The sequence below is a fragment of the Oreochromis niloticus genome, linkage group LG11 (assembly GCF_001858045.2).
Source record: "Oreochromis niloticus isolate F11D_XX linkage group LG11, O_niloticus_UMD_NMBU, whole genome shotgun sequence".
NCBI lineage: Eukaryota > Metazoa > Chordata > Actinopteri > Cichliformes > Cichlidae > Oreochromis > Oreochromis niloticus.
In genome coordinates, this window is record NC_031976.2 from 20311612 (window position 1) to 20334150 (window position 22539).

The 22539-nt window shown below is 41.8% G+C and overlaps 1 protein-coding gene and 1 long non-coding RNA gene across 4 annotated transcripts in view; one reads left to right on the plus strand and one right to left on the minus strand.

The window, feature by feature from the left end:
• abcb4 (ATP-binding cassette, sub-family B (MDR/TAP), member 4) overlaps positions 1 to 22539 on the minus strand; it is a 58608-nt gene that overhangs the window by 9766 nt on the left and 26303 nt on the right. Inside the window, exons 1-12 of one of the 3 annotated variants that reach the window (XM_019364494.2) lie at positions 6582 to 6846; positions 5559 to 5626; positions 5205 to 5292; positions 4680 to 4812; positions 4546 to 4582; positions 4254 to 4445; positions 3859 to 4030; positions 3645 to 3769; positions 3323 to 3494; positions 3096 to 3209; positions 1913 to 2023; positions 1697 to 1822 (exon numbers count right to left, since the gene is read on the minus strand). The exons of 1 other annotated variant lie outside the window; for it this stretch is intronic. In XM_019364494.2, the coding sequence (XP_019220039.1) occupies positions 1697 to 1822; positions 1913 to 2023; positions 3096 to 3209; positions 3323 to 3494; positions 3645 to 3769; positions 3859 to 4030; positions 4254 to 4445; positions 4546 to 4582; positions 4680 to 4812; positions 5205 to 5292; positions 5559 to 5617 (1329 nt within the window). In that variant the 5' untranslated portion in view covers positions 5618 to 5626; positions 6582 to 6846. Of the gene's footprint in view, positions 1 to 1696; positions 1823 to 1912; positions 2024 to 3095; positions 3210 to 3322; positions 3495 to 3644; positions 3770 to 3858; positions 4031 to 4253; positions 4446 to 4545; positions 4583 to 4679; positions 4813 to 5204; positions 5293 to 5558; positions 5682 to 6581; positions 6847 to 22539 lie in introns of those variants that run through there. One more of the 3 variants, XM_019364495.2, reaches the window with a different exon arrangement.
• LOC102082960 (uncharacterized) overlaps positions 8788 to 22539 on the plus strand; it is a 58911-nt gene continuing 45159 nt past the window's right edge. The window contains exons 1-5 of the long non-coding RNA XR_003222211.1: positions 8788 to 9285; positions 15093 to 15268; positions 17587 to 17716; positions 18142 to 18302; positions 18717 to 18795. This is a non-coding gene — a long non-coding RNA (uncharacterized LOC102082960). The remainder of the gene's footprint in view (positions 9286 to 15092; positions 15269 to 17586; positions 17717 to 18141; positions 18303 to 18716; positions 18796 to 22539) is intronic.

Here is a 22539-nt window from a genome sequence, read left to right on the forward strand (position 1 = left end):
AACGGAAATCAGACATGATTCCAAACATTTTTTACAAATAAATAACTGAAAAGTGGGGTGTGCGTAATTATTCAGCCCCCTGAGTCAATACTTTGTAGAACCACCTTTTGCTGCAATTACAGCTGCCAGTCTTTTAGGGTATGTCTCTACCAGCTTTGCACATCTAGAGACTGAAATTCTTGCCCATTCTTTTTTGCAAAACAGCTCCACAACTGCCCTGTGACGGCCTCAGAGGTTGTCTAAGAGAATATTGGGAGCAACAACACCATGAAGTCCAAAGAACACAGCAGACAGGTCAGGGATAAAGTTATTGAGAAATTTAAAGCAGACTTAGGCTACAAAGCCTTGAACATCCCACGGAGCACTGTTCAAGCCATCATTCAGAAATGGAAGGAGTATGGCACAACTGTAAACCTACCAAGACAAGGCCGTCCACCTAAACTCACAGGCCGAACAAGGAGAGCGCTGATCAGAAATGCAGCCAAGAGGCCCATGGTGACTCTGGACGAGCTGCAGAGATCTACAGCTCAGGTGGGGGAATCTGTCCATAGGACAACTATTAGTCGTGCACTGCACAAAGTTGATCTTTATGGAAGAGTGGCAAGAAGAAAGCCATTGTTAACAGAAAACCATAAGAAGTCCCATTTGCAGTTTGCCACAAGCCATGTGGGGGACACAGCAAACATGTGGAAGAAGGTGCTCTGGTCAGATGAGACCAAAATGGAACTTTTTGGCCAAAATGCAAAACGCTATGTGTGGCGGAAAACTAACACTGCACATCACTCTGAACACACCATCCCCACTGTCAAATATGGTGGTGGCAGCATCATGCTCTGGGGGTGCTTCTCTTCAGCAGGGACAGGGAAGCTGGTCAGAGTTGATGGGAAGATGGATGGAGCCAAATACAGGGCAATCTTGGAAGAAAACCTCTTGGAGTCTGCAAAAGACTTGAGACTGGGGCGGAGGTTCACCTTCCAGCAGGACAACGACCCTGAACATAAAGCCAGGGCAACAATGGAATGGTTTAAAACAAAACATATCCATGTGTTAGAATGGCCCAGTCAAAGTCCAGATCTAAATCCAATCGAGAATCTGTGGCAAGATCTGAAAACTGCTGTTCACAAACGCTGTCCATCTAATCTGACTGAGCTGGAGCTGTTTTGCAAAGAAGAATGGGCAAGGATTTCAGTCTCTAGATGTGCAAAGCTGATAGAGACATACCCTAAAAGACTGGCAGCTGGAATTGCAGCAAAAGGTGGTTCTACAAAGTATTGACTCAGGGGGCTGAATAATTATGCACACCCCACTTTTCAGTTATTTATTTGTAAAAAATGTTTGGAATCATGTCTGATTTTCGTTCCACTTCTCACGTGTACACCACTTTGTATTGGTCTTTCACCTGGAATTCCAATAAAATTGATTCATGTTTGTGGCTGTAATGTGACAAAATGTGGAAAAGTTCAAGGGGGCCGAATACTTTCGCAAGCCACTGTAAGCAAACAGACTCAATTTTCATAAGGAGTGTCCAAAATAAACAAAGTTCTTTAAAAGAAAATCCACCTTATCTACTTTAGGCTTTAAGTTGTTAAAAAAGACAAAAATAAATATAAAGGTCTGATTTCTGAACGGTTAAGTCTGCACAGGACTGACCTGATTTGTACATCTTGCACTTCAAAGTACTTGAGGTCCCACTTACGTTTCCTTCCTGAGGATCGTAGAACCGCTGCAGCAGCTGGATTGTGGTACTTTTACCACAGCCACTGCTTCCCACCAAGGCAAAGGTCTGCCCCCTCTTCACAGTCAAGTTCAGGCCATTTAACACCTACAGACAACATGAGTTTGGGGATATAAAACTGTCAGCATGCTATTTTAGCATTTTAAAGTACAGTATACAGCGGCTATGAGAACATACTTTGATATCGGCCCTGGAGGGGTAGCTGAAGTGGACGTTCTTGAACTCGATGTCTCCTTTGATGGATTCAGGTTTGTAGCCAGCCTCTGAATAACTGTCGATACTGGGGACCTGTCGAGAAGAGAATCAATTACTGCAGATTTCACTTCTAAGAGGCCGAACTAATACAGCAGAACAGGGCTTATTCTTTTCATAACCTCAAAGAAACAATGGGAGGAAATGCTGTTAGCCCTTCAGTTTCAGATGAGCGCGTTCAGAAAGCACAATGTTTATTTTCACAGGGCTTTGCGTTTTCACTGCATCTCCTGTTGCACAGCTCTGTTATTCTCCCTTTTGCCTTGCAGCTGACAAAAGCTGAGCTCTGTTTTGGCAGAATTTGACACTTATGTCTCACCTGGAAGCCTCACCCTTCAGGACTTGAACATAAGAATAAGAAGTAGCCACAATACAAGAAATGATTTCAGTGTGAAAACAGGTAAAACAGAAGTGACTTTCAAAGGCTTAATATCCTCCCCTTCAAGTCTGGAGCAAGGAACACGTTTCAGAGAAGATCCCCATTTTTTTTTGCTTGAGGTTGTGTGCATTTCTGTTTGTGTACAAACAAAAGTGCTGCTCAGCCTGCAGTTTCTCAGATGAAGCCATCCTTTATCTGCATTTCTAAACTAGCATGAGTCTGTAGTTATACACAGAGACAAACACGTGCAGCACAAGCTAAACATAGCCCCGTCCCAGAATAGCAACAGGCAGGAGTTGACCCTGCAAGCCATCCTTCAAGTGGCTCAGCTAAACAGACTGGTTATGCTCCAAGCTTCTGTGGCCATAGGAGCCCCTTTTAAATTCTACTACATCTCATTTCACAAAACACTATCCGCCATCTTCACAGTGTCTGCAAAACTGATGATCATACTCGAGTTTTAATTACTTTTTGGAAATGAGTCTGATTCAGCAAGTGGAAGAAATTTACAATAGCCAAGGCTGTGCAACGTCAACTGAATGACCTGCGGTGTCTTCAAACAGCAGGAGCTCCAATTACAGCAAAATCCAGCTCCAGGTTGCTGGCAGCATCAAAGCAGCTCACCGGAGCGCCACCGTAAAGCAGCATGTTTGGTAATACAAAGTGGCAACAACACGAATGGGTGAAAAAAGAAAAAAAGCGTTGAGTGAAAAACATTGCACTTCTTACGTGATCAATGATGTTGTACACTTTATACGCAGCTCCCCGAGCACTCGCAAAGGTCTGGATGTTGGGAGAGGTCTGTCCCAGTGAGAAAGCGCCAATGAGCACAGAAAAGAAGACCTTTTTGAGAAGAAGAGAAAAAATAAAAATGCGCACTGGTGTTAGTCGCAGCAAAAACCTCCAAGTCACGTGCATGTTTACTGTACAAGCTAACAGGTGACAAATCTACTCACAGTGAGTACGGTTCCAATCGTGTACTCTCCATTCAGGATGAGTGTACTGCCATACCAGAAGGCCAGAGCATAGGACAGGTAAATAAAGAGGAAGGTGACACCCATGGAAAGGTTAGCAGAGATCGCCTTCTTTATTCCCAACTGCTTAGCATCCTCTAGGTTCTTATGATATCTAGAGTGCAACACAAAGAGCACAGTTAGGGGCAAATATAGTATAAAATACATTTTTAAACTCCACAAACAGTGGATTTCTGCCAAGACTGACCACATCTGCACAAATAATGCCATTTGAGGCTGTTGATAACAGTTAAAGACACGACACCTCTCAATCTCCTTCTCTTGACCACTGAAGGCAAACACAGTCCTGATTGAAGAGATCACCTCCTCGGCTACAGCACCGGCTTTAGCATATGCAGTCTGCTCTTTACTGGTGAACGATGTGAGCACCTGTACACAGACAAAAGGTGGTGATGCATACAGAGCCCAGGGTGTTTTAAGCATCAGAAACACAGGAATAAACTTCTGCAGCAGCTTACCATACTGAAAAGAGCAGCAGAAATGCCAAGCACGGGGCTCACAGCCAGGATGACCAGAGTGAGCTTCCAGCCTTTGCTCAAGCCGATGATAAAAGACACAACAAAGCTGGTGAAACCCTGGAGCAGCATCCCCACCTTGTCACCGATACCTTCTTGGATCTTATAGACGTCACTGCACATGCACATATAAACATCAAGCTCCAGTTTTGAAAAGTCAGATACTTTCAAATACAAATGACAGACACATTCATCTCCATAATGCCATTTATTCAAAGCATCCTTCAGTTTCAGAAAGTTAGAGATCTGCATAGCTGCTGAATATACTTCTAGCATGTTTAATTAACACACAGCGCTGTGGGACCTTTAAAATCACACACTTCTCATCTGTTACCCACTCTGTGAGACGCGTGTTGAGCTCTCCCGTCTCATTGACGTCAAACCAGCCAATGTCTTGCCGCATGATTTGGTGGAAAAACAGGACGCGGATGCGTTTGACCTGCCGACCGGCTGCCAGGGCCCAGAGGGCCACCTGTAGGTAGGCTGCAACCAGCACCCCAGCTCCCATGATGGAGAAGTATATGGCATGGCTGGGAGAGGACAAGTGACAGATGCGGTCTGATAAATCTACTTCAGTCAGTCTCTCCACCTGATGAGGCAGCTATGAGGTGTCAGGCTGTGATGTCTTACCCAGTCATTTCCTCTTCTAAGGTGCTGTTTGTGGAATCTGAGGACACAGGAAGGAAGAACAAAAGAGTCATTTTACCTCTTAATTATTATTGCCGAGCTACCTGTGTGCACACACGCCTGCATCTGAAACTCACTGCCTGCTGTTATGAAGCTGTCCGTCATGTCGCCGAAGACGATGCACATGAGTGGAAGCACTACGCCGTTTGCCATTGACATCACCGTCCCAGCTATAATCATTAAGACATCCCAGCGGTCTGCAAACCTAAACTGCACACAGAAAAAATAAATAAATAAATTTAGTGGGAAAAAGTTCAACTGAAAGCAGCTTTCATCTCCTCCCTGCAGGGGTCTGGTGGAGTTCACTGAAACAACGGGAGGATGTGCCTCACTCCCATCCTCTCTTCTCCGTTCAGCACACACACCTTGCTGTTATGCTTGTAAGAATTTACAGTCTTACAAGATAACTATAAACAGTCAAACCAGCTTGAAACACTGCTGCTCCCAGTTTGTCTTCACATGCACACACGCACACTCCAATGAAGAAAAATTTACACACCAGAAAATAAAAAAAATAAAAAATACAAATGAGCCTTGAAGAAAAATAAGTGTATAACCTGTTTTTTTCTGGCAGCAGGTGATTAGTATGAAGATGAACCTACCACTTTGATGGGGCTAACCATGGGCATCTTAGGAGGCTTCTCCTTTTTCTTCTTCTTCCCTTTCTTTGAGTCATCTTTTTCAGTCTCCCTGGAGAATTCATAAATAACATGATGTCAAATATCTCCCAAGTTTTCCATTTCAAAGCTTAAAATCCAGCACAGATTTTTTTTAAAAAAAAGAAAAAAAAATACTTCAGAAGTTTGACTCAAGTCCAACTGTCTAGTTCAGCTCCGGTTTCACATCAAATCATAATTGATATCAGTCAAGCACACCCATCAGGAGCTTTCCTATACATCTGTGTAGCACGTAATCAGTAGAAAAGTGATTTTAGTAATTTAGAGTCTTTTTTTTACCCTGTATTTCCATTTTGTTGGGGTTTGGCTGCGGACATTTCCATCTGCTCCTTCTCCATGGCTGGGTCCTGTCAATAAAAGCCATCCCATAAACATGCCTTTGCTCTTTAGAATACGTTAAACCTGCAATAAAACACAGTCTGCGAGGTTAAGCCTTTACAAAACTGAAATTAGGAGGAATTTGAGGGGTGGAAAAAGTCAAAGTACAGTAAGTCCGTGAAAACCAGGGTGCAGATATTCTGCCTGTTGGATGGATTTGGAAGAGAGAAAAAAATCCCCCCCCCCCCTCAACAACAGTTACCCTATCAGTTAGTCCTCTTTAAACATCGAAATGATATAATTTGCTTTAAGGAAGTTGGGTAAAGTACAAGTAGAGCATTGTGATAACAGTATAAATCATTCACTTACCGATATAAAAGTATATATTATTTTAAATTTGTTTTATATTTCCCTTCAAACAGCTTTGAAAACGGCAACAGTGTAAAGAGCCAAGACACTGAAAAAACATTTAATTTTACCATTTAAAATCACATGTTAACCAAGTTAATAAGTTTTTAGACGCCGACAGTTTTACACAGCTTCGGGTTTTCCGGATTTCAACATCCATCCATCCATCCATCCATCCATCCATTCGCTTCCGCTTATCCTTTTCAGGGTCGCGGGGGGCGCTGGAGCCTATCCCAGCTGTCACAGGGCGAGAGGCGGGGTACACCCTGGACAGGTCGCCAGTCTGTCGCAGGGCCAACACACAGGGACAGACAACCATTCACACTCACATTCACTCTCACATTCACACCTAGTGACAATTTCGATTATCCAATTAACCTATCCCCACAAGCTGCATGTCTTTGGACATGCAGCTTTCAACATTTTTACCTAAAACGAAACCGCAGAAGCTCAGACTGCGGTTTATTTCCAGCACCATCACCGCCTCTGTCTCTGACGTGGTTCAAGTATAAAACCATCGTCGTGGCTCTCACAGTCAAATAAAAGCTAAGTAAAATGTGTAGAAAAGAGACTCACCGGTTTTCCCCGCTGCTGTTCGTCCCTGCTCTCTGCGGACAGAGATGTCGACCACACGCACTCGCACACCTTTCCTCTTCCTCCTCCTCCTCCTCCTCCTCCTCCCTCACGCTCTCTGCTCCTCACGTGGCTTTAGGACGTCTAGTCGATGGGAGAACTGAAGTGTTATCCCCTGATCAGAGAAATGACTTATGAACGTCTCCTTCTGGCCTGCTCTTTCTTTTTAAATGCCGGACGGTCGGAGCGTGTCCCGCCATGTTTGGAGAACAGCCAATTATTGACCGCTGTCTGTCAGCAGTTGTGAGGGGCGTGGCTTCAGGTGCTGAAGTTTGTGGTAAATACTGTGATAAACAGTTTGTTTTATTGTATTTTTATTAATTCCAAGTTAGTGCAAAAAACAGACCATGAAGGCTGTAAGAAGGGCAGTGATTTCACTCCACTTTGCTGTGATCTTAATTTTTTTTTTTTTTTTTTTACGTTTAACGTTATTTTGTCTTTTGGGACAAAGTTTCTTGTTACATAAGATAAGATGAGATGCTGCGACAAGATGTGTTATTTCTTTAAAAGGAGTGACTGAGTAATGATTGAGTGGTGGCCTTGTTTGATAATTGAAGAAAGTGAGAGAGGGGAGGAAAGTTAGTGATCAGGAAGTCAGGGGATTACAATTTCCCTTGTGGGATCAATATCTCTGAATCTCATTGTACATGTATATATTTACAATAAACCGTATCCTGTTCTATTCTAAAGTATCTATCTATTAGTAAGGAGGAAGTGAGGGCAGTTATGAAGAGGATGAAGAGTGGTTTGTCCAAATGACGTACCTGTGGAGGTATGGGGAAGTCTAGAACAAAGGGGACTGGAGTTTTTAAACAGATTGTTTCTCAAAGTCTTGGAGAGTGAGAGGACGTCTGGAGAAGGGAGAAGAAGGGTACTGGTACTGATTTTCCAGAACAAAGGTGATGTAGTAACTACAGAGGGATAAAGCTGACGAAACATACCATGAAGATATGAGAAAGAGTTGTTGAACTAAAGTTAATAAGAGAATTGACAAACAGTGAGCAGCAGTATGGCTTCATGCTGATAAAGAGTCATGTTTCCTTTGAAAGTGTTGATGGAGAAGTATAGAGAAGATCAAAATGAGCTGCACTCTGTACTTGTGGATCTACAGAAAACATATGATAGGATGCCAAGAAAGTGTGGTATCCATGAGTAAGTCACAAGTAGCAGAGATGTATGTGAGGGTGGTGCTGGACATTCAATTCAATTCAATTCAGTTTTATTTATGAAGCATCAAATCACAACAACAGTTGCTTCAATTCACTTTGGTAGACCCTATCATAATACAACAGAGAAAACCCGTCCTCACACTGTCCACTCTCACTGGGGTTCCGGCCTGCGTGCCGAAGAGGGCACTCTTCCAAAAGTTGACAGAAGAGTTTTTCCTTCACCAATTACAGCTAATATAGCGTTTATGTGTCTGGAAGTCAACATGATTGTATGTTTTTGTTGTACAATGTTTTTTTCTATAATGTTGTTTTTTTCCTTTTTTTTTTTTTTTTCATTGGGGTGTACTTTTCGATTTCTGGTTATGTTCAGAGATTAAAATCATATAAGGTCGTACAATAATGCCTTGTAAGGTAACTAAAGTAGTGTCATTTAATGTAAATGGCTTGGGGAATCATATTAAAAGAAGCAAAATCATGTCAAAAATAAAAAGAGAAGGAATAGACGTTGCCTTTCTACAGGAATCTCACTTACCACAGTTTGAGCATGAAAAACTTAGGAAATGGAAATTTAACCAGTATTCTTCTTTTTGTCCTCAGAGTTCCAAAAGGGGTGTGGTAATTTTAATTTCGAGTAGGTTAAATTTTGAATGCATTCAAGAAATAGGCGATAAGGAGGGGAGGTTTGTGTTAGTAAAGGGGTAAACAGGTCTTTGAAATGATTGTCGTAGAGGCACAAGGTCTTCTAATTTTGTGAGGAGATTTGAATGCTCGACTCAATCCATCTTTAGACTCATCAAACCCACACGCCCGGGATGAAATAAAATAACCAAAAATATTAAATTAATTTTAAAGGATTTAGGGCTTATAGATGTCTGGAGAGCGTTAAACCCCATAAAAACCCCATAAAAGCAGTGTTGGTTACTTGAAAAAACTAATCAGTAACTAATTACTGAGTTTCCTCTTTCATAAGGAAATGTGTTCACACCGAACGCGATAGAGGCGGCCAGAGCGTCAGGTTTACATGTAAAGTCAATGGAAAGAGCGCGATGACACGCGATTGCGCGTCCGGCGAAAATTCGGAGGCAGATTTGCGTGGCGAAAACGCCAAAACGCGTGAAACGCGCGTCAGTGTAGCGCGTGGGGCGCGTTTGACTCGCGAAGAAAACCACGCGTGTCAGATTGTGTGTTGCATTTTGTGCACACACGCGTATCGCGCCAACCGCTGGAGTTGGAAAATCTGAACTCCGGCGTCAAATCGCGCCGCGACAACCAATCAGGAGCCTGGTGACGTGGCTGTAACTAGGTCAAAGGGGCAGATCCAGCCAAAGCCCTTCATTCGTCATTCAGTATGGAGGAAAAGCTCATCAGTGCCGTGGCTAATCATCCAGAGCTAAATGATGCTGGTTGCTACTTCTACCGAGACAGGAATAAAAAGGACCTAGCTTGGAGGCACATTAGTGAGGAGATTGGGCAACCTGGTAAGGTCATTCATTCTGCTTTTTAATGTTCAGACTGACCCGATGAAACCGTGCAAAAGCTAGCAAGCCCGCCTACTGTCCCGCTATTTTCCCACTGATGTACAAATACATTTCCGCTAACGAGATGATGTGTTTATTCAGAGGACATCTGCAGCACAACACATCTGGCACAACTTCCTCCCACATTTCCGGTCCACGCGCGTGGAAAGATGCAATTTTGAGGCGATGGATTTGTCTTGGACACGCGTTGAGGTGCGAATGTGCACGCGTCATATTAGGGGCGTTTGGGGCGTTTTCGCTCGCCTCTATCGCGTTCGGTGTGAACACACCGTAATTCCCCCATCATGGAATGAGGCATCTATTTCCTTAATAGCTAAAGAAGGAAAGGACAGGCTTGACTGTGGAAATTACCGCCCTATTAGTGTTCTTAACCAGGACTATAAGATATTTACATACTTTCTTGCCAAAAGAATTTAAAATATTCTTGTTCAGATTTTATTCTTGTTCTGGTTTTATTAAGCAGAGACAAACACAAGATAATGTTCGCCGAACATTACGTGTTATTGATTATGTAGTTAAAAATAAAATTCAGATGGTCCTTATGAGCTTAGATGCTGAAAAGGCTTTTGATCGGGTTAATTGGGAATTTCTATACAAAGTTATGGGGAAGTTTGGATTTCATCAATCGTTTATCATGATCATCCAAGCACTATATAAATCACCAAGGGCAAAAATCAAAGTCCACGGGGCGCTTTCTAATTTTTTTGATCTACAGAGAGGGACATGCCAGGGTTGTCCATTTAGTCCTCCACTATTTGTCCTTTTCATAGAGGCCCTGAGTCAAAGTGTTATACAAAGCATTAATATTACTGGAGTCAAGATCATGGGTCGAGAACATAAGATTTCCTTGTTTGCTGATGATATTTTGATTTACTTGACAAATCCAAATATTACTTTCCCCAAGCTGTTTTCACTTCTGGAGACCTTTAGCTCACTATCAGGTTATAAACTAAATATATCGAAGACTCAGATATTAACTTTTAATTATAAGCCAAATCAGGAAATTAAGTCTAAAGTTAATTTGAATTGGGAGTTGGAGCAAATGAAGTATCTTGGAGTAAATATCACTAAAGATCTCTCTAAAATATATCATGCAAATTTTAAACCTTTGTGTTATAAAATAAATGAGGATATTAAAAGATGGAACTTAATACCAATTTTAAATTTTGAGTCACGCATTGATACAGTCAAAATGAACATCTTGCCTAGGATGCTTTATCTGTTCCTAACACTCCCAGTTGAAATAACTGATAAACAATTTCAGGAGTGGGACAAAATAATTTCCAGGTTCATATGGCAGGGGAAAAGACCACGGATTAAGTACCAAACTATCCAGCTGGCTAAAGATAAAGGGGGGTTGGGGTTCCCATGTTTGAAAGATTATTATGTTTCAGCTCAACTGAGGATCCTAGTGTGTTGGTGCAATGTAGACTACCAAGCAAGATGGAAAGAAATAGAAACAGTTGCCTCAAGAGATTTTCCAATTCAGGCAAGCTTAGGTGATGTGACACTTATTAAAAAACAAATTAATCAAGGAAACCAATGGATTAACTTGCCTTTAAAACTCTGGTTACAATTTCTTAATAAGAATGATTAGAATGAAGAGGCCAGGATCTTAAGATGGTGCGCTTATGATCTTGATTTTTTACCCAATAAGTTAGACGCGAGATATAAAAAATGGGCAGGGCAAGGCTTAGGGCATATTGTATGTTTTATGATAAGAGAACTCTTAGGGACTTCCAATCAGTAAAAGATCAATACCAGTTAAGCAATACGGATTTTTTCAGGTTTCTTCAAATCAGGCATCATCTACATAACTTTATACCTAAGAGAACAGATCTTTTCTCTCTTCCCGTTTTGAATATATTTGTCAAGGCTTACCATGCAGATCCTGGCCTCAAGGTGATTTCTAGACTGTACAAGGGTTTACAAGAGGTTAAGAAGTTGAATACTATCTACATTAAACAAAAATGGGAAAGGGAAACAAATATGGCAATTTCAATTGACATCTGGTATCAGCAGTGTGCCTTTCAGTGGAGAATTTCTAGTTCTAATATATGGAGATGTTTTGGTTGGAAGAGTCTCTGTAGGTTTTTTATTACACCTGCACAAAGTAAACATTATTCTAATCACTCTAGCTGCTGGAGAAACTGTGGGGCCCAAGGAATAAAACACTTCCACTTGTTTTGGTCTTGCCCATTGATCAACACGTTTTGGGTATCGATTCACTCTGAGTTACAGACCATTTTTAGTATGCAACTCCCCTTTAATTGGGATGAACTTTTGTTTGGATATTTATACTCAGTAAATGTAGATAAAATGTCCAAGCTGTTATATGGTATTCTGAGTCTGGCTGCCCGAAAGACTAATACTAAGAAATGGCTAAGTGTGAAAATTCCATCACTAAATGACTGGCATGAGACTGTTTATGGGTGGTTTAAAATGGAAAAAATTACCTTCTCTAACAGATTTCAATATGACACATTTATTGAGATTTGGGATAAATGGAAACATTACATTTTGTCAAGGAGACTCGATTTTGTTTGAATCTGTAATTCTGTACGCTATATTTTTGAACTGCTCTGTGTATATATGTGTATGTATGTATGTGTGTATATGTGTGTATGTATATATATGTATATATACATATATTAACTAGACGGTACACCCATTTGTTCATTTTTGATTACTTGTTTATTTTTGTTTATTTGTGTTCTTATAGGTTGTTTTATATTACGTTCCTTATTTAAAAAATGTATTTTCTTTGTTTCTGGGAAATTCTAAATAAAAAAACAAAAAAAACCAAAAAAAAACACAGAGAAAACCCCAACAATAAGCCAGCGCTTTGGTGATAGTGGGAAGGAAAAACTCCCTTTTAACAGGAAGAAACCTCCAGCAGAACCAGGCTCAGGGTGGGGCGGGGCCATCTGCTGTGACCGGTTGGGGTGAGAGAAGGAAGACAGGACAAAAGACATGCTGTGGAAGAGAGACAGAGATTAATAACAAGTATGATTCAATGCAGAGAGGTCTATTAACACATAGTGAGTAAGAAAGGTGACTGAAGAAGAGACATGTAGGAGGACAGTGAGATGGTGGTGATGTGTGCTGTAGGAGTTGGAGTTCAAGGCGAGGTTGTGGACAGACTGACAGATGAGGTCAGGTATGAGTCTCTTTGGACTATGATCTGTAGTGAGACTAGAGAGCAGATGAAGGACAGCCTGGAGAGGTGGAGGTATGCTCTGCAGAGAAGACGAATGAAACTAAGTGTGAATGAGAGGGAGGCAGGTGTAACAGATGCAGGGTGTAAAGATTAGTGAAGGTGGATGAGTTTAAATACTTAGGTTCAAAAACAACAGACAGTGCACAAGAGAGGTGAAGAAGACATTGCAGATAGGGTGGAGTGGGCGGAGATGAGTGTCAGGAGTGATTTATGACAGAAGGATGGCAGTAAGAGGTAAATGGAAGATTTACAACATGGTAAGATTAAAAATGGGTGCACCACAGAAATGGCTCAGGTTGAGCAGTTTGGAGACAAAGTTAGAGAAGTGAGTCTGAGATGGTTTGCACACGTGCAGATGAGGGACAGTGTATATGCTGGACAAAGGATGTTGAAGATGGAGCTGCCAGGCAGGAGGGACTCCAGGATGTAGTGAAGGAGGACATGCAGAGGGTTTTGTTTATTCTGCTGAGGTTGAGTGATTTACAAACAGTTCTCTTGTGTCTGCTAAAAAAAAAATATTTCAAATGACCACAATGACTCTGCTTTTGCTAGTTCTAATGAAGCACAGTCAGGCAACACACCCTCATTTCATCCTTCGCTTCACCCTCAGGGAAACCAGAGCAGCAGCAGCTCCCTCTGCAAATCATGTGACACAAGCTGAGCTCATACTGCGAAAACTAAAAGTTAATCCAAGGAGTCATTTCTACTGATATAACTAACTCTCTGCCTTCTCTGTCTTCCCCATGTGATGTTTTTGTGTAATGTATGTATGGTCGGAGGGTAAGATGGCACCGCCATTGCGTGCAATAGGTCGGCAGCCTTATGAAATTTCCCCTTGTGGGACTAATAAAGGTATATCAAATCAAATCAAGACTGTGGGATAAGGTGGCATCGTTCTAATCCCATACGGGAGCAGGCAGTCACTTACTGACTAACAGTGCAAAACTGAATTGTTAAAGTATTAATTTTAATTTCAATTCAGGTTAGATTTTTTTTTTTGTGCGCAACGCAGATTTTCTGTGCGCAGAGACCGTGCCAGCAGTGCGCAATTGCGCACGCGCGCAGCTTAGAGGGAACATTGGATGTCACTCATGTTCATGTGCATGTGAAGGCAGATGAGTGAATACTTTTGGCAGCGTATTTAAGGACCGGCTTGTAGGCCTCTCAAAATAATAATTATCATATTAAATCTGTTCAACAGTGATCCACTTAAAGCCTGCAGAACTGCCCTTTTTCTTTGGACTGCTTTTGCTTTAAAATGATTAATGGACACTTTCAGTTTAGTTTAACCAATCCTCCCAGCTGGTTACTCCACCTGTAAGGAAAAATATGTACCTGTAGCTCACCTGCCCACTCCACCTTCCTGGAATCCTGTCTACCTGCCAGCTGCCTCTCTGTATCACCTGCATGAGGACCAGACAAATAATAATAATTCAATATTCGCTACACTTTTATGATAAAATCTGTAAAGCTGCAGCTGAGTCCAGTCTTTGTTTCTTTGTTTCTTTTCCACAATCAACAGAATGTTAATAAGCACAATCAATGAGAAAGCCTATTGAGTTGTTTTAAAGTGTTTTAAAAGGCAGTTTTACTGTTTAAGAGTTTCTTAAAAGTATGGAAAGTGAAAGTTTTCTTAAAAACATGCTCTATGGTAGGCTTATGAGAAAGCAGCAGCATCTACTGTCCAGATAAGTTTTCAAAACAAAAAAGAAAAAAAAAAACAGCTTAAAATAAATCACACAAAAATCTGTCCCTCAAAAAAGAACAAAAAGAACCCCAAAGAGGTCCCTCAAACGAAGGTACATAAAGACACCAGAGAAAGGCTCAATGACTGATCGTTATAGAGCATTATATCATATCACAGCTATTCCTGTGTATGTAAATGAATGATATAACTACTTTACAGGAATGCAGGTTGTTTTGTCCAAGTATGTGAGCCCTAAAATACTCAATATGTACACAAACACACACACAGACACACTTTAAAGGATTTAGAAGGAAATCCCTTTTAAAGAACTCCGTGATATTTGAAGTATGTCAAAGGCAGCCAGCTGCTGAGCTGTGTGACCAGTCCAAAAGGTCCCGACCAACTGGTTTACTGATTGTAAGGGCTTTGTCCTTTATCTGAACTGTCATTTAGTGTTGTAAGTGAAATGTAAAATGTTTCTCTGTGAAGTGCAAATGCCAAAATGCCCTTAAACAAAGCGCATCCAAAAAACCCTGCCTATTTGATACTATATTTTGCACTATCCTACTGTATATTACTGTATACTACCATTCTTTATTGTATATATTGTATATCTTATTCATCTGTTCCTCTGTCTCTCTTGCTGCTTTGAGCATGTATATGACAAAAGAATTTCCCTCGGGATAAATAAAGTTATTCTTATCTTATGGAAAGTGTCATTGTAAGCAGGTCTTCAGGGGTCCAGTGTGAGAGGTCCAGACCCAAAGGACTAACCCATCATGCATCTGTGGTCTTTATCTACCCTTTTTAACAACTCATTAATTCAACTCTGCTATGTAGAAAGTGGAAAGAAGGAAACAGAGGAGAAGAACGAAGAAGAGCGCATGGATGGGATTTTGGTGAAAAGGAAGAGTCTGCTGTTTTCATTTAAAACCACTAGAGGGCGCCCTCCCCCGTTCGACGCAAGTGAAAGAGATCATTATAAGAGCCTGCAGGAAACATGAACAGAAGCACATGTGAGTTTTAAGATGTTAAATATAAAAACACTGTAGTAATACCGTTCATGATAATGGTATGAAATCCCTGTTACTCACACAGAAGCTCAGTCTATCATCTGGTCGGATGATACACAGAAACTCATCACACAGAGGTCAGGCTATGATATTTTGAAAGGAAATCTTTATTAAAACAACAAACAAGTATTTTATTTATGTGCAGCCAGTATGACCAGAGATGAAAAAGAAAATGTTGGGTTTTTTTGTATTATTCGGTTATACTTTCGGGTTCATATCTTTTCCACATAATAATTTATAGCTCTGTCTTAATTATAATAACAGATTTTCTTTATTATATGTAATAATAAAGGAGGAGTCAGAGCGTCTTGTAATTTTAAGGTGGTCTTGACCAATAGGCTTCCTGAAGTTATTTCAGGGTTTTTCTTTGGACGTTGGCTGTTTTTTTTCTCTCTTTTTTTTCCTTTTTTTCCCCACTCTGTCTCGGCCCATCCTTTGTACCCAAACAGAGAAGAAGAAAGAAGAAGAAGAACACATGGATGCTGACCATTTTCATTGGATTGGTTTTTGTTTCTTAAAGCACTTAACACTGACCAATGAATAACGCAAGCATTACAAAGACATGTAACTCAAGGGATGAACCAGTGTTGTGTTTACAGGTAACAGCTTAGAAAATAATCAATTATAAATCGTATCTTTAGGCACTGTTACTAGCAGCCTGTCACAAAAACTCATTTATTTCCATTTCTTTAGTTTAATCCATTAATAATAACGATAACACAGTTTGACAATTATAAGATAGTTTTTTACAGATTTTAGAGTGGCTCAAGATTTTTGCACAGTACTTAATATAATATAATATAAATAGAGAACTCTCTTAAATATTTGTGATTTTCCGGTCGGTTGCACAAGCTCTTATTTTGAAAGTTCCAACAGGAAGATCCTAGCGTGACTTATCACAGTTTTCGGCCCCTCCTTCAGTGGAGCATAGTGGTGTGCTATACTGCATATTTTGGTATCGATCGGATACCAATTAAATACGGGCCAGTATCGCCGATACTAATACCGATACTTTTCAATAAATAAGGTGGATGCGTCATTGAATTGCTAAATCGCAATTAATTGTCATGAACTTAAGTGTTTTTTGTGATGTTTCCCTTTTTATTATTAAATAGTTAAAACCCAGGACATAATTAGGAGAAATAATTTATTTATAATTAAATTAAAAATGCTTTATTATTGTGGCGGGTCGTGGTCTGCGATGCCGCTGCAGGTGAGATGGACTCACCTTCACGGCATCTACAATCATGCCTCGCCGGCTTAAAACCTGTGCGCTGCTTGTGCTTTTGTTGTTTTCGGCGGTGATGTGTATAGCTGGCAGCAGGAGAGCTGCAGCCGTTGAATGTACTGTCACAGCACCCGTGTGATTAAGGGTGGACAGCGCGCGGCTCGGGGTGAACCGGAGGCTGGCGCGCCAGCGGGACCTGCCAATATGGCAAGCCATTAGTGCCAAAAATCGCCACTTTTCTAATATGCCAAGCTGGAGACGGAGGTCGAGGTATGTGGCGGGGCGTGTTCTGCAATGCCGCTGCAGTTTTGGTGGTGGTGATGTGTACAGCTGGCAGCAGGAGAGCTGCAGCCATTGAATGTACTGTTACAGCAACCGTGTGATTATTGTAAGAATAAATGATGCTGCGAAGAATGAAAATGCCATCGGGTCTGGGGTGGTGGCAATCTTTTTTTTTTTCTTTCTTTTTTTTTTAAATCCTAAGTGCACGCAAACCAGTAAACAAATTTAAATAAATACTGAACTATAAACTAAACTAAAATACAAAAATTACAATTACAATTCTCAACAACAAAAACAACTGGTAAAAATATAATTAATATATAAACAACTTAAAAAACCCCAAAGTGTCTAAGTCACGTGACGTGACAGCGCAACACTCGAAACATAAGAGTGGGGGAGAGGGAGCAAAGTGTGCCTGCTCTTCGCTGACACAGGAGCGGCGAAACGAGCAGAACTCAAAGTAAAGAATCGATCTCACCAGGCTAGTATTGATCCGATACCGATGCTGACTTGGTATCGATACTATCGATATTTGGATCGATCCGCCCACCACTACTGTGAACGTACGTTAAGTTTACATTTAAGACCATTAAAATTGATTAACATGGGGACAGCGAGCACTCTGCCTCAGCTAATGTTAATGTCATGTTAATGTTACATTTTGTTTATGCATTACTATGTAATAGACCATTGTTTCCTTGCATTTTGCGTCTAATTTTTCAAATATGCGTTTTCTTTTGTTTACACACAGAGGACTGACGAGGCCTTTGTGGAGTATGTTAACTCAAGATGGAAGGATAAGAAAAGCAGCCTTTTCTCGATGAAAGAGAATAAAATGAAGACAAAACGCAGTCAGAGGCACCCGGGACCCAGCTGGCAAGGTACCTGTAGCGTTTATTTCCGTGTTACACCAGCCGCGACTTTTTCCGTGTTTTGCATTTAAAAATTAAAACGTAGATTTAACCAAACTAGCGAATAGCTAACACCGTAACGCACGAATGTAACGCTAATGGATCTTTTGTGAAGTTATTTGATTGTTAATTTCCTTAGAAATAGTCTCTTTTGAACCAGATTGACTTGAATGTTAAAACAGTTGATATAGGCTCCTTTATTTACTTAGCTTCTAATTCAAGTAAGGATAAACTTGATATAAAACATGCTTTAAGTCTCAAGTTTGTCATTGGAGATCCTAATTCAATCTCTCTTTTTGTTTATGTTTAATCCGTGTCTGGAAAACTTGCTGTAAAACTCACTTGTAAAATGGTTTAACATTTAAGTCTTCTTCTTGTGCTATACTGTTATTCAGGAAAAGGTGGACATACTAGTGACAAGGTGACGCTGAGTCAGGCGAAACGTACATCAGTTCCCACACAAGTCAAGCCTTTTGCTGGAAAAGTGTTTTACCTGGACCTGCCATCAAACAGAGTCGCAGAAATGTTGGAGAGTGACATCAAACAGCTTGGAGAGGTGAGACATTATTTGGTTACGTTCACTGGCTGAAACTTGCATTTTGTCACCTTGCTTTTGTGTTAACTTAACATATGAACTATGAAGCTGCGTACACACACCGGCCACTCTGTTGGGTACACCTAATCGTTCATGCAAATATCTAATCAGACAGGCTGGTCTGAGTATTTCAGAAACTGCTGATCTAACGGGATTTTTCCACACAAGCAGAAAATATCCAGTGAGCAGCAGTCCTCTGGTCAAAAATGTTTTCTTCATGTCAGAGGAGAATAGCCAGACTGCTCCAAGCTGCTATCAGTAACAGTAACTCAAATGCAATGTGAGTGTGAGTGTGTGACGGTATTTGGGAAAATCACAGAAGAGCAGGTGAGAGAAGAAGCAATCTCATATTCGACCTAAACGTTTTCCTCTCAGGATGGTGTCAGGAGGAAGGCCATGCTGCAAGCCTTCAGTAGACACAACAACCTGATGGCTGAAGCACAGGAAGGACAAGGTTAGTTCACTTTGTGATTCCTGCTTCGTGCTTTTTCCTGACTACACTCGGCCCTGTAGGGTGAAGTGTCCTGTTTTAGTCTCAGATTCGAGGTGCAGCTGACAGGTAGCCAGCTGACCCTCCACACTACATCCTCAAAAGAAACAGGACACCCTCCCCTACAAGCAGTGTGCAGAATAGAGGTGTAGGGTCAAAGTATCATCAATAAAACAATGACTTTGATCACTGGTAGTTTTGTTTCTGTTATTAGACTTGTTAGCTTAATTTTTGTTTGCCTGATTGAGCAAAATGGAGCTGCTACATCCTCCACTGGACTCTTCTGAGCCAGTAAAAATCTGCTTTAGTTCAACATCTACATTTATCTGTTGCACAAAATCGTTTAGCCTGTCAGCTTCCCTATGGCTGTGTCCCAATCCAGCGACCGCACGCTCCGGAGTATGCATTTTGAGACCTATTACGTCACAGCGACGCGATGACAACTGTCCCAATCCGAAGTGTACTCCAAATGCGCTGTCGATTTCCTCAAATTTGAAGGGTGGTGACACGTGTCACTACCCGATCTGTACCGGAATCGTGTAGTGACAGGCAGGATTTGAAGGAGTCGATGATTTGGGACAGCCTTCGTCACCTGGCTGTGACGTAATTGGCCTTCAAATGCGGCCTCCGGAGGATGCAGCCGACGTTTTGGGACACAGCTTTGGAGTACACTTCGGATTGGGACAGCCGTCGTCGCGTCGCTGTGACATAATAGGTCTCAAAATGCATACTCCGGAGCGTGGGACACAGATTGAAAAATGTGACGTCATTCCGGGGTAAAACCGCAAAGGATTCTGGGAACGCGTGGCAAGCGGTACCAGCACACGCAGGCTTTCACATGAAAGCAGTCACACAGCGATAATAAGAAACAAAAAATGGCAAGAAGCTGTTGTATTATTAACTGCAATAGCCGGTCGCATGACAGCCACGGGAAGCCAACGGGTAAAGAGATTGGTTTTTTTATTGGATTACGTCGTGGAAGAGAAATTGTTCAAGCCATGTTTCCCATGAAACAAAAGCTGACGGATGGCCTGGATTGCAGCCATTGGAAGACCAAATATAATGTCTCAGAACACTCGAGCTCACATGTTAGTCTGCTCCAAGCATTTCCACAAAGGTAAGTCTTCTGTTGTAGTTATTACGTAATTTATCATAACATAATTGTTGATGTAGGTTACAAATAAGTCTTATATTGATTTGAATTGAATTCGTTGTGCTATGCTGCTTTGTTCATTGTGGCTTTGTGGGCTAATGTTGTTTAGTAGGAAAAACCAGCCTACAAAATGCTGGAATGCGATCCAGACTGGGCACCCTCTATCAACCTGGGTCATACTGAGTTTAAAGCTGCTACCACAGCGAGATTTGATCGGTTAAGAGAGCGCGCGATATCAAAACAGCCACGAAACGTCCCGCATATATGTGCCCAAGGGTTGTATTAAAACAATCAAGTGATGAATAACTATTTTCCAGTATGTTGATTTGCAGTGTTGTTTTTTTTTTTTTTGCATTGTTGATTTTTTTTTTACTGAAGCAGCTAATAAAGCATAATGGAATACAATTTTGCCTCTTTCTTGTAAGATTCTATAATAGAATGAACCATTAATGCCAGTTATAAATAAAGACAATAAATTGAATTACGAAACACTCATTTTATTTCTTTTTTCTTTTTTTTTTTTTGTCTGTCCCATTTGGTTCTTAAGCCGTCAGAATTGTTGTCTGAAGACCAACAAGGATACCAAATGGATTTATTTTGCCAAATGGATCATCATGGCATTGCCGTATTGGTCCATTTGATCAAACTTTGTTATTTTTATTTATTTTATTTTCAGTTGTTACAGATGGGACAGACATGACTGGGGGATAGGAAAGGGAGAAAGAAAGAGAGGAAGGAAAAGAAAAACAGAAGGGAAAAGGGACAGTGAGAAAGGGCACTTACAAAGACAAAGAGAAAGAAAAAAAAAAAAATCTCCTGGATCACCTGTTGAGAGAAAAAGGAGAAGACAAGCCAAAAAAAAAAAAAAAAAAAAAAAAAAAAAAAAAAAAGCAACATACTAAACACAACACCATCACATTAATCTAGCTAAGTGTGAACAGCAGTAAATACTAAATATTGAAAGTTGTTGTGCAGCACGCAGGACAGACAGCGCACAATGTGCTTTGAAGTAGCAGCTAAGAAAGGTGTAGTTTGTCTACGAACAGTGAACACCCGTGTGTACACCTGTGTGGATCAACGCGCTTGTATACAAAAGGTTTCCCCATGTAACGGTCTGCTAGAGGGTGTGGAGGCCCATAGCCCCGTCCCCCAGGGCATGAAGCAGGTATGGAGGAGATCCAGGCTCCAGACATCCAGAGGCCCCAGAGTGCGAGAGCCCAAGGAGGACCACCGGAGGGGCATCCGTGCCACCTTCCTGGGAAGGGCTGAGGAGATCCCCAGACGAGGGGGTCACCCAGTAGCCACGGAGCAGAAGCCAGAGGGGGCTGCACCGGCGTGCCCACCGGCTCTGCCGGCAGCCAGCTGTGCCAGAGTGAACCGAGTTGCAGGCCCCGAGGCCGGAGGCCCGAGGGCCCCCTTTGCTCCGGAAGAGGCCTGACCGAGCGACAGGCACCAGGCCCCGCCAAGTAGCCACCGGGAGTGAGCTGGTGCATACCTGAGCGCCCAGCCCCGGACACCAAGAACCACCAATGCACCAACCCCTGAGGGCATCAGTTACCAGCAGGGAGTGTGGTGAGGGGAGATAGGCCTCCACACTTGGAGGGCCTGGGAGTACCCAGGGAGGTGGAGTCTAAGACCCGACCTGACATATAGACACAGACAAACAGGCACACACAGACATAAACATGCTTTCCCACCCTCATGCACACATATACAAACACTCAGCACTCACCCAACGTAGGGACAGACATACATAGACATGTACACACAATCATACTCCCCAAACATACTCTATGCCCCGGGTCCAGGTACCCTCGCCCCCAGAGGGGGAAACGGCACCCAGACCCAAGATATGTGACCCTTTCCCCCGGGGTGGAGGCAAGCAGACCGCCCCAGGCTCCGTAGCAGCAGGGAGGCCAATCGGACGGCCAACACCTCCTCCCAGCCCCCCCGCCCCGATGGCTAGTAGAGAACGGGGGTGTGTGAAGACCCCATACCTCCCTCCTCCCGCTCATGTGTAGTGTTGCTGCGTGTTGTTCTAAAGTGAAACTCATTTTATTTCTATTAGATCTGAAAATGTTGTGTAATACTACAACCTGAAATGACAAATAGATTATCTCCTGTACAGGCAAACGCAAAGGAAAAGAATTTAACAACAGCTGTGAAACGGAATAGTCCAAATCACCAAAGTAAACTGGACCTGGGCTTGTTACAGGGATCTGAAGTTACTAAACATTTTGTGAGTGTATGCACTCACACTTAGGACCATATAATAATAAATATGTCCGTGATGAAAGCTGGGCAGCACGCTAACGTCCTTACTCCACTCTGTATGCTCGTATGGGTCTAACCCTTTCACTCCTTTGATTTTTTTTCCTCGTCCTTTTTTTTTTTGCCTTTTCGTCAAGTCTGTCTTTGTACGGACCTGCCGTGTTCTCCGTCGTTTTGTACATAATTGTTTTTGGGGCAAATAAAATACAAATAGGGATTAAAACCGCAGAATTAATGATTACCGGTGCTGGAAATACTAGCGCTTGATGCAGTGTTTTGATTTT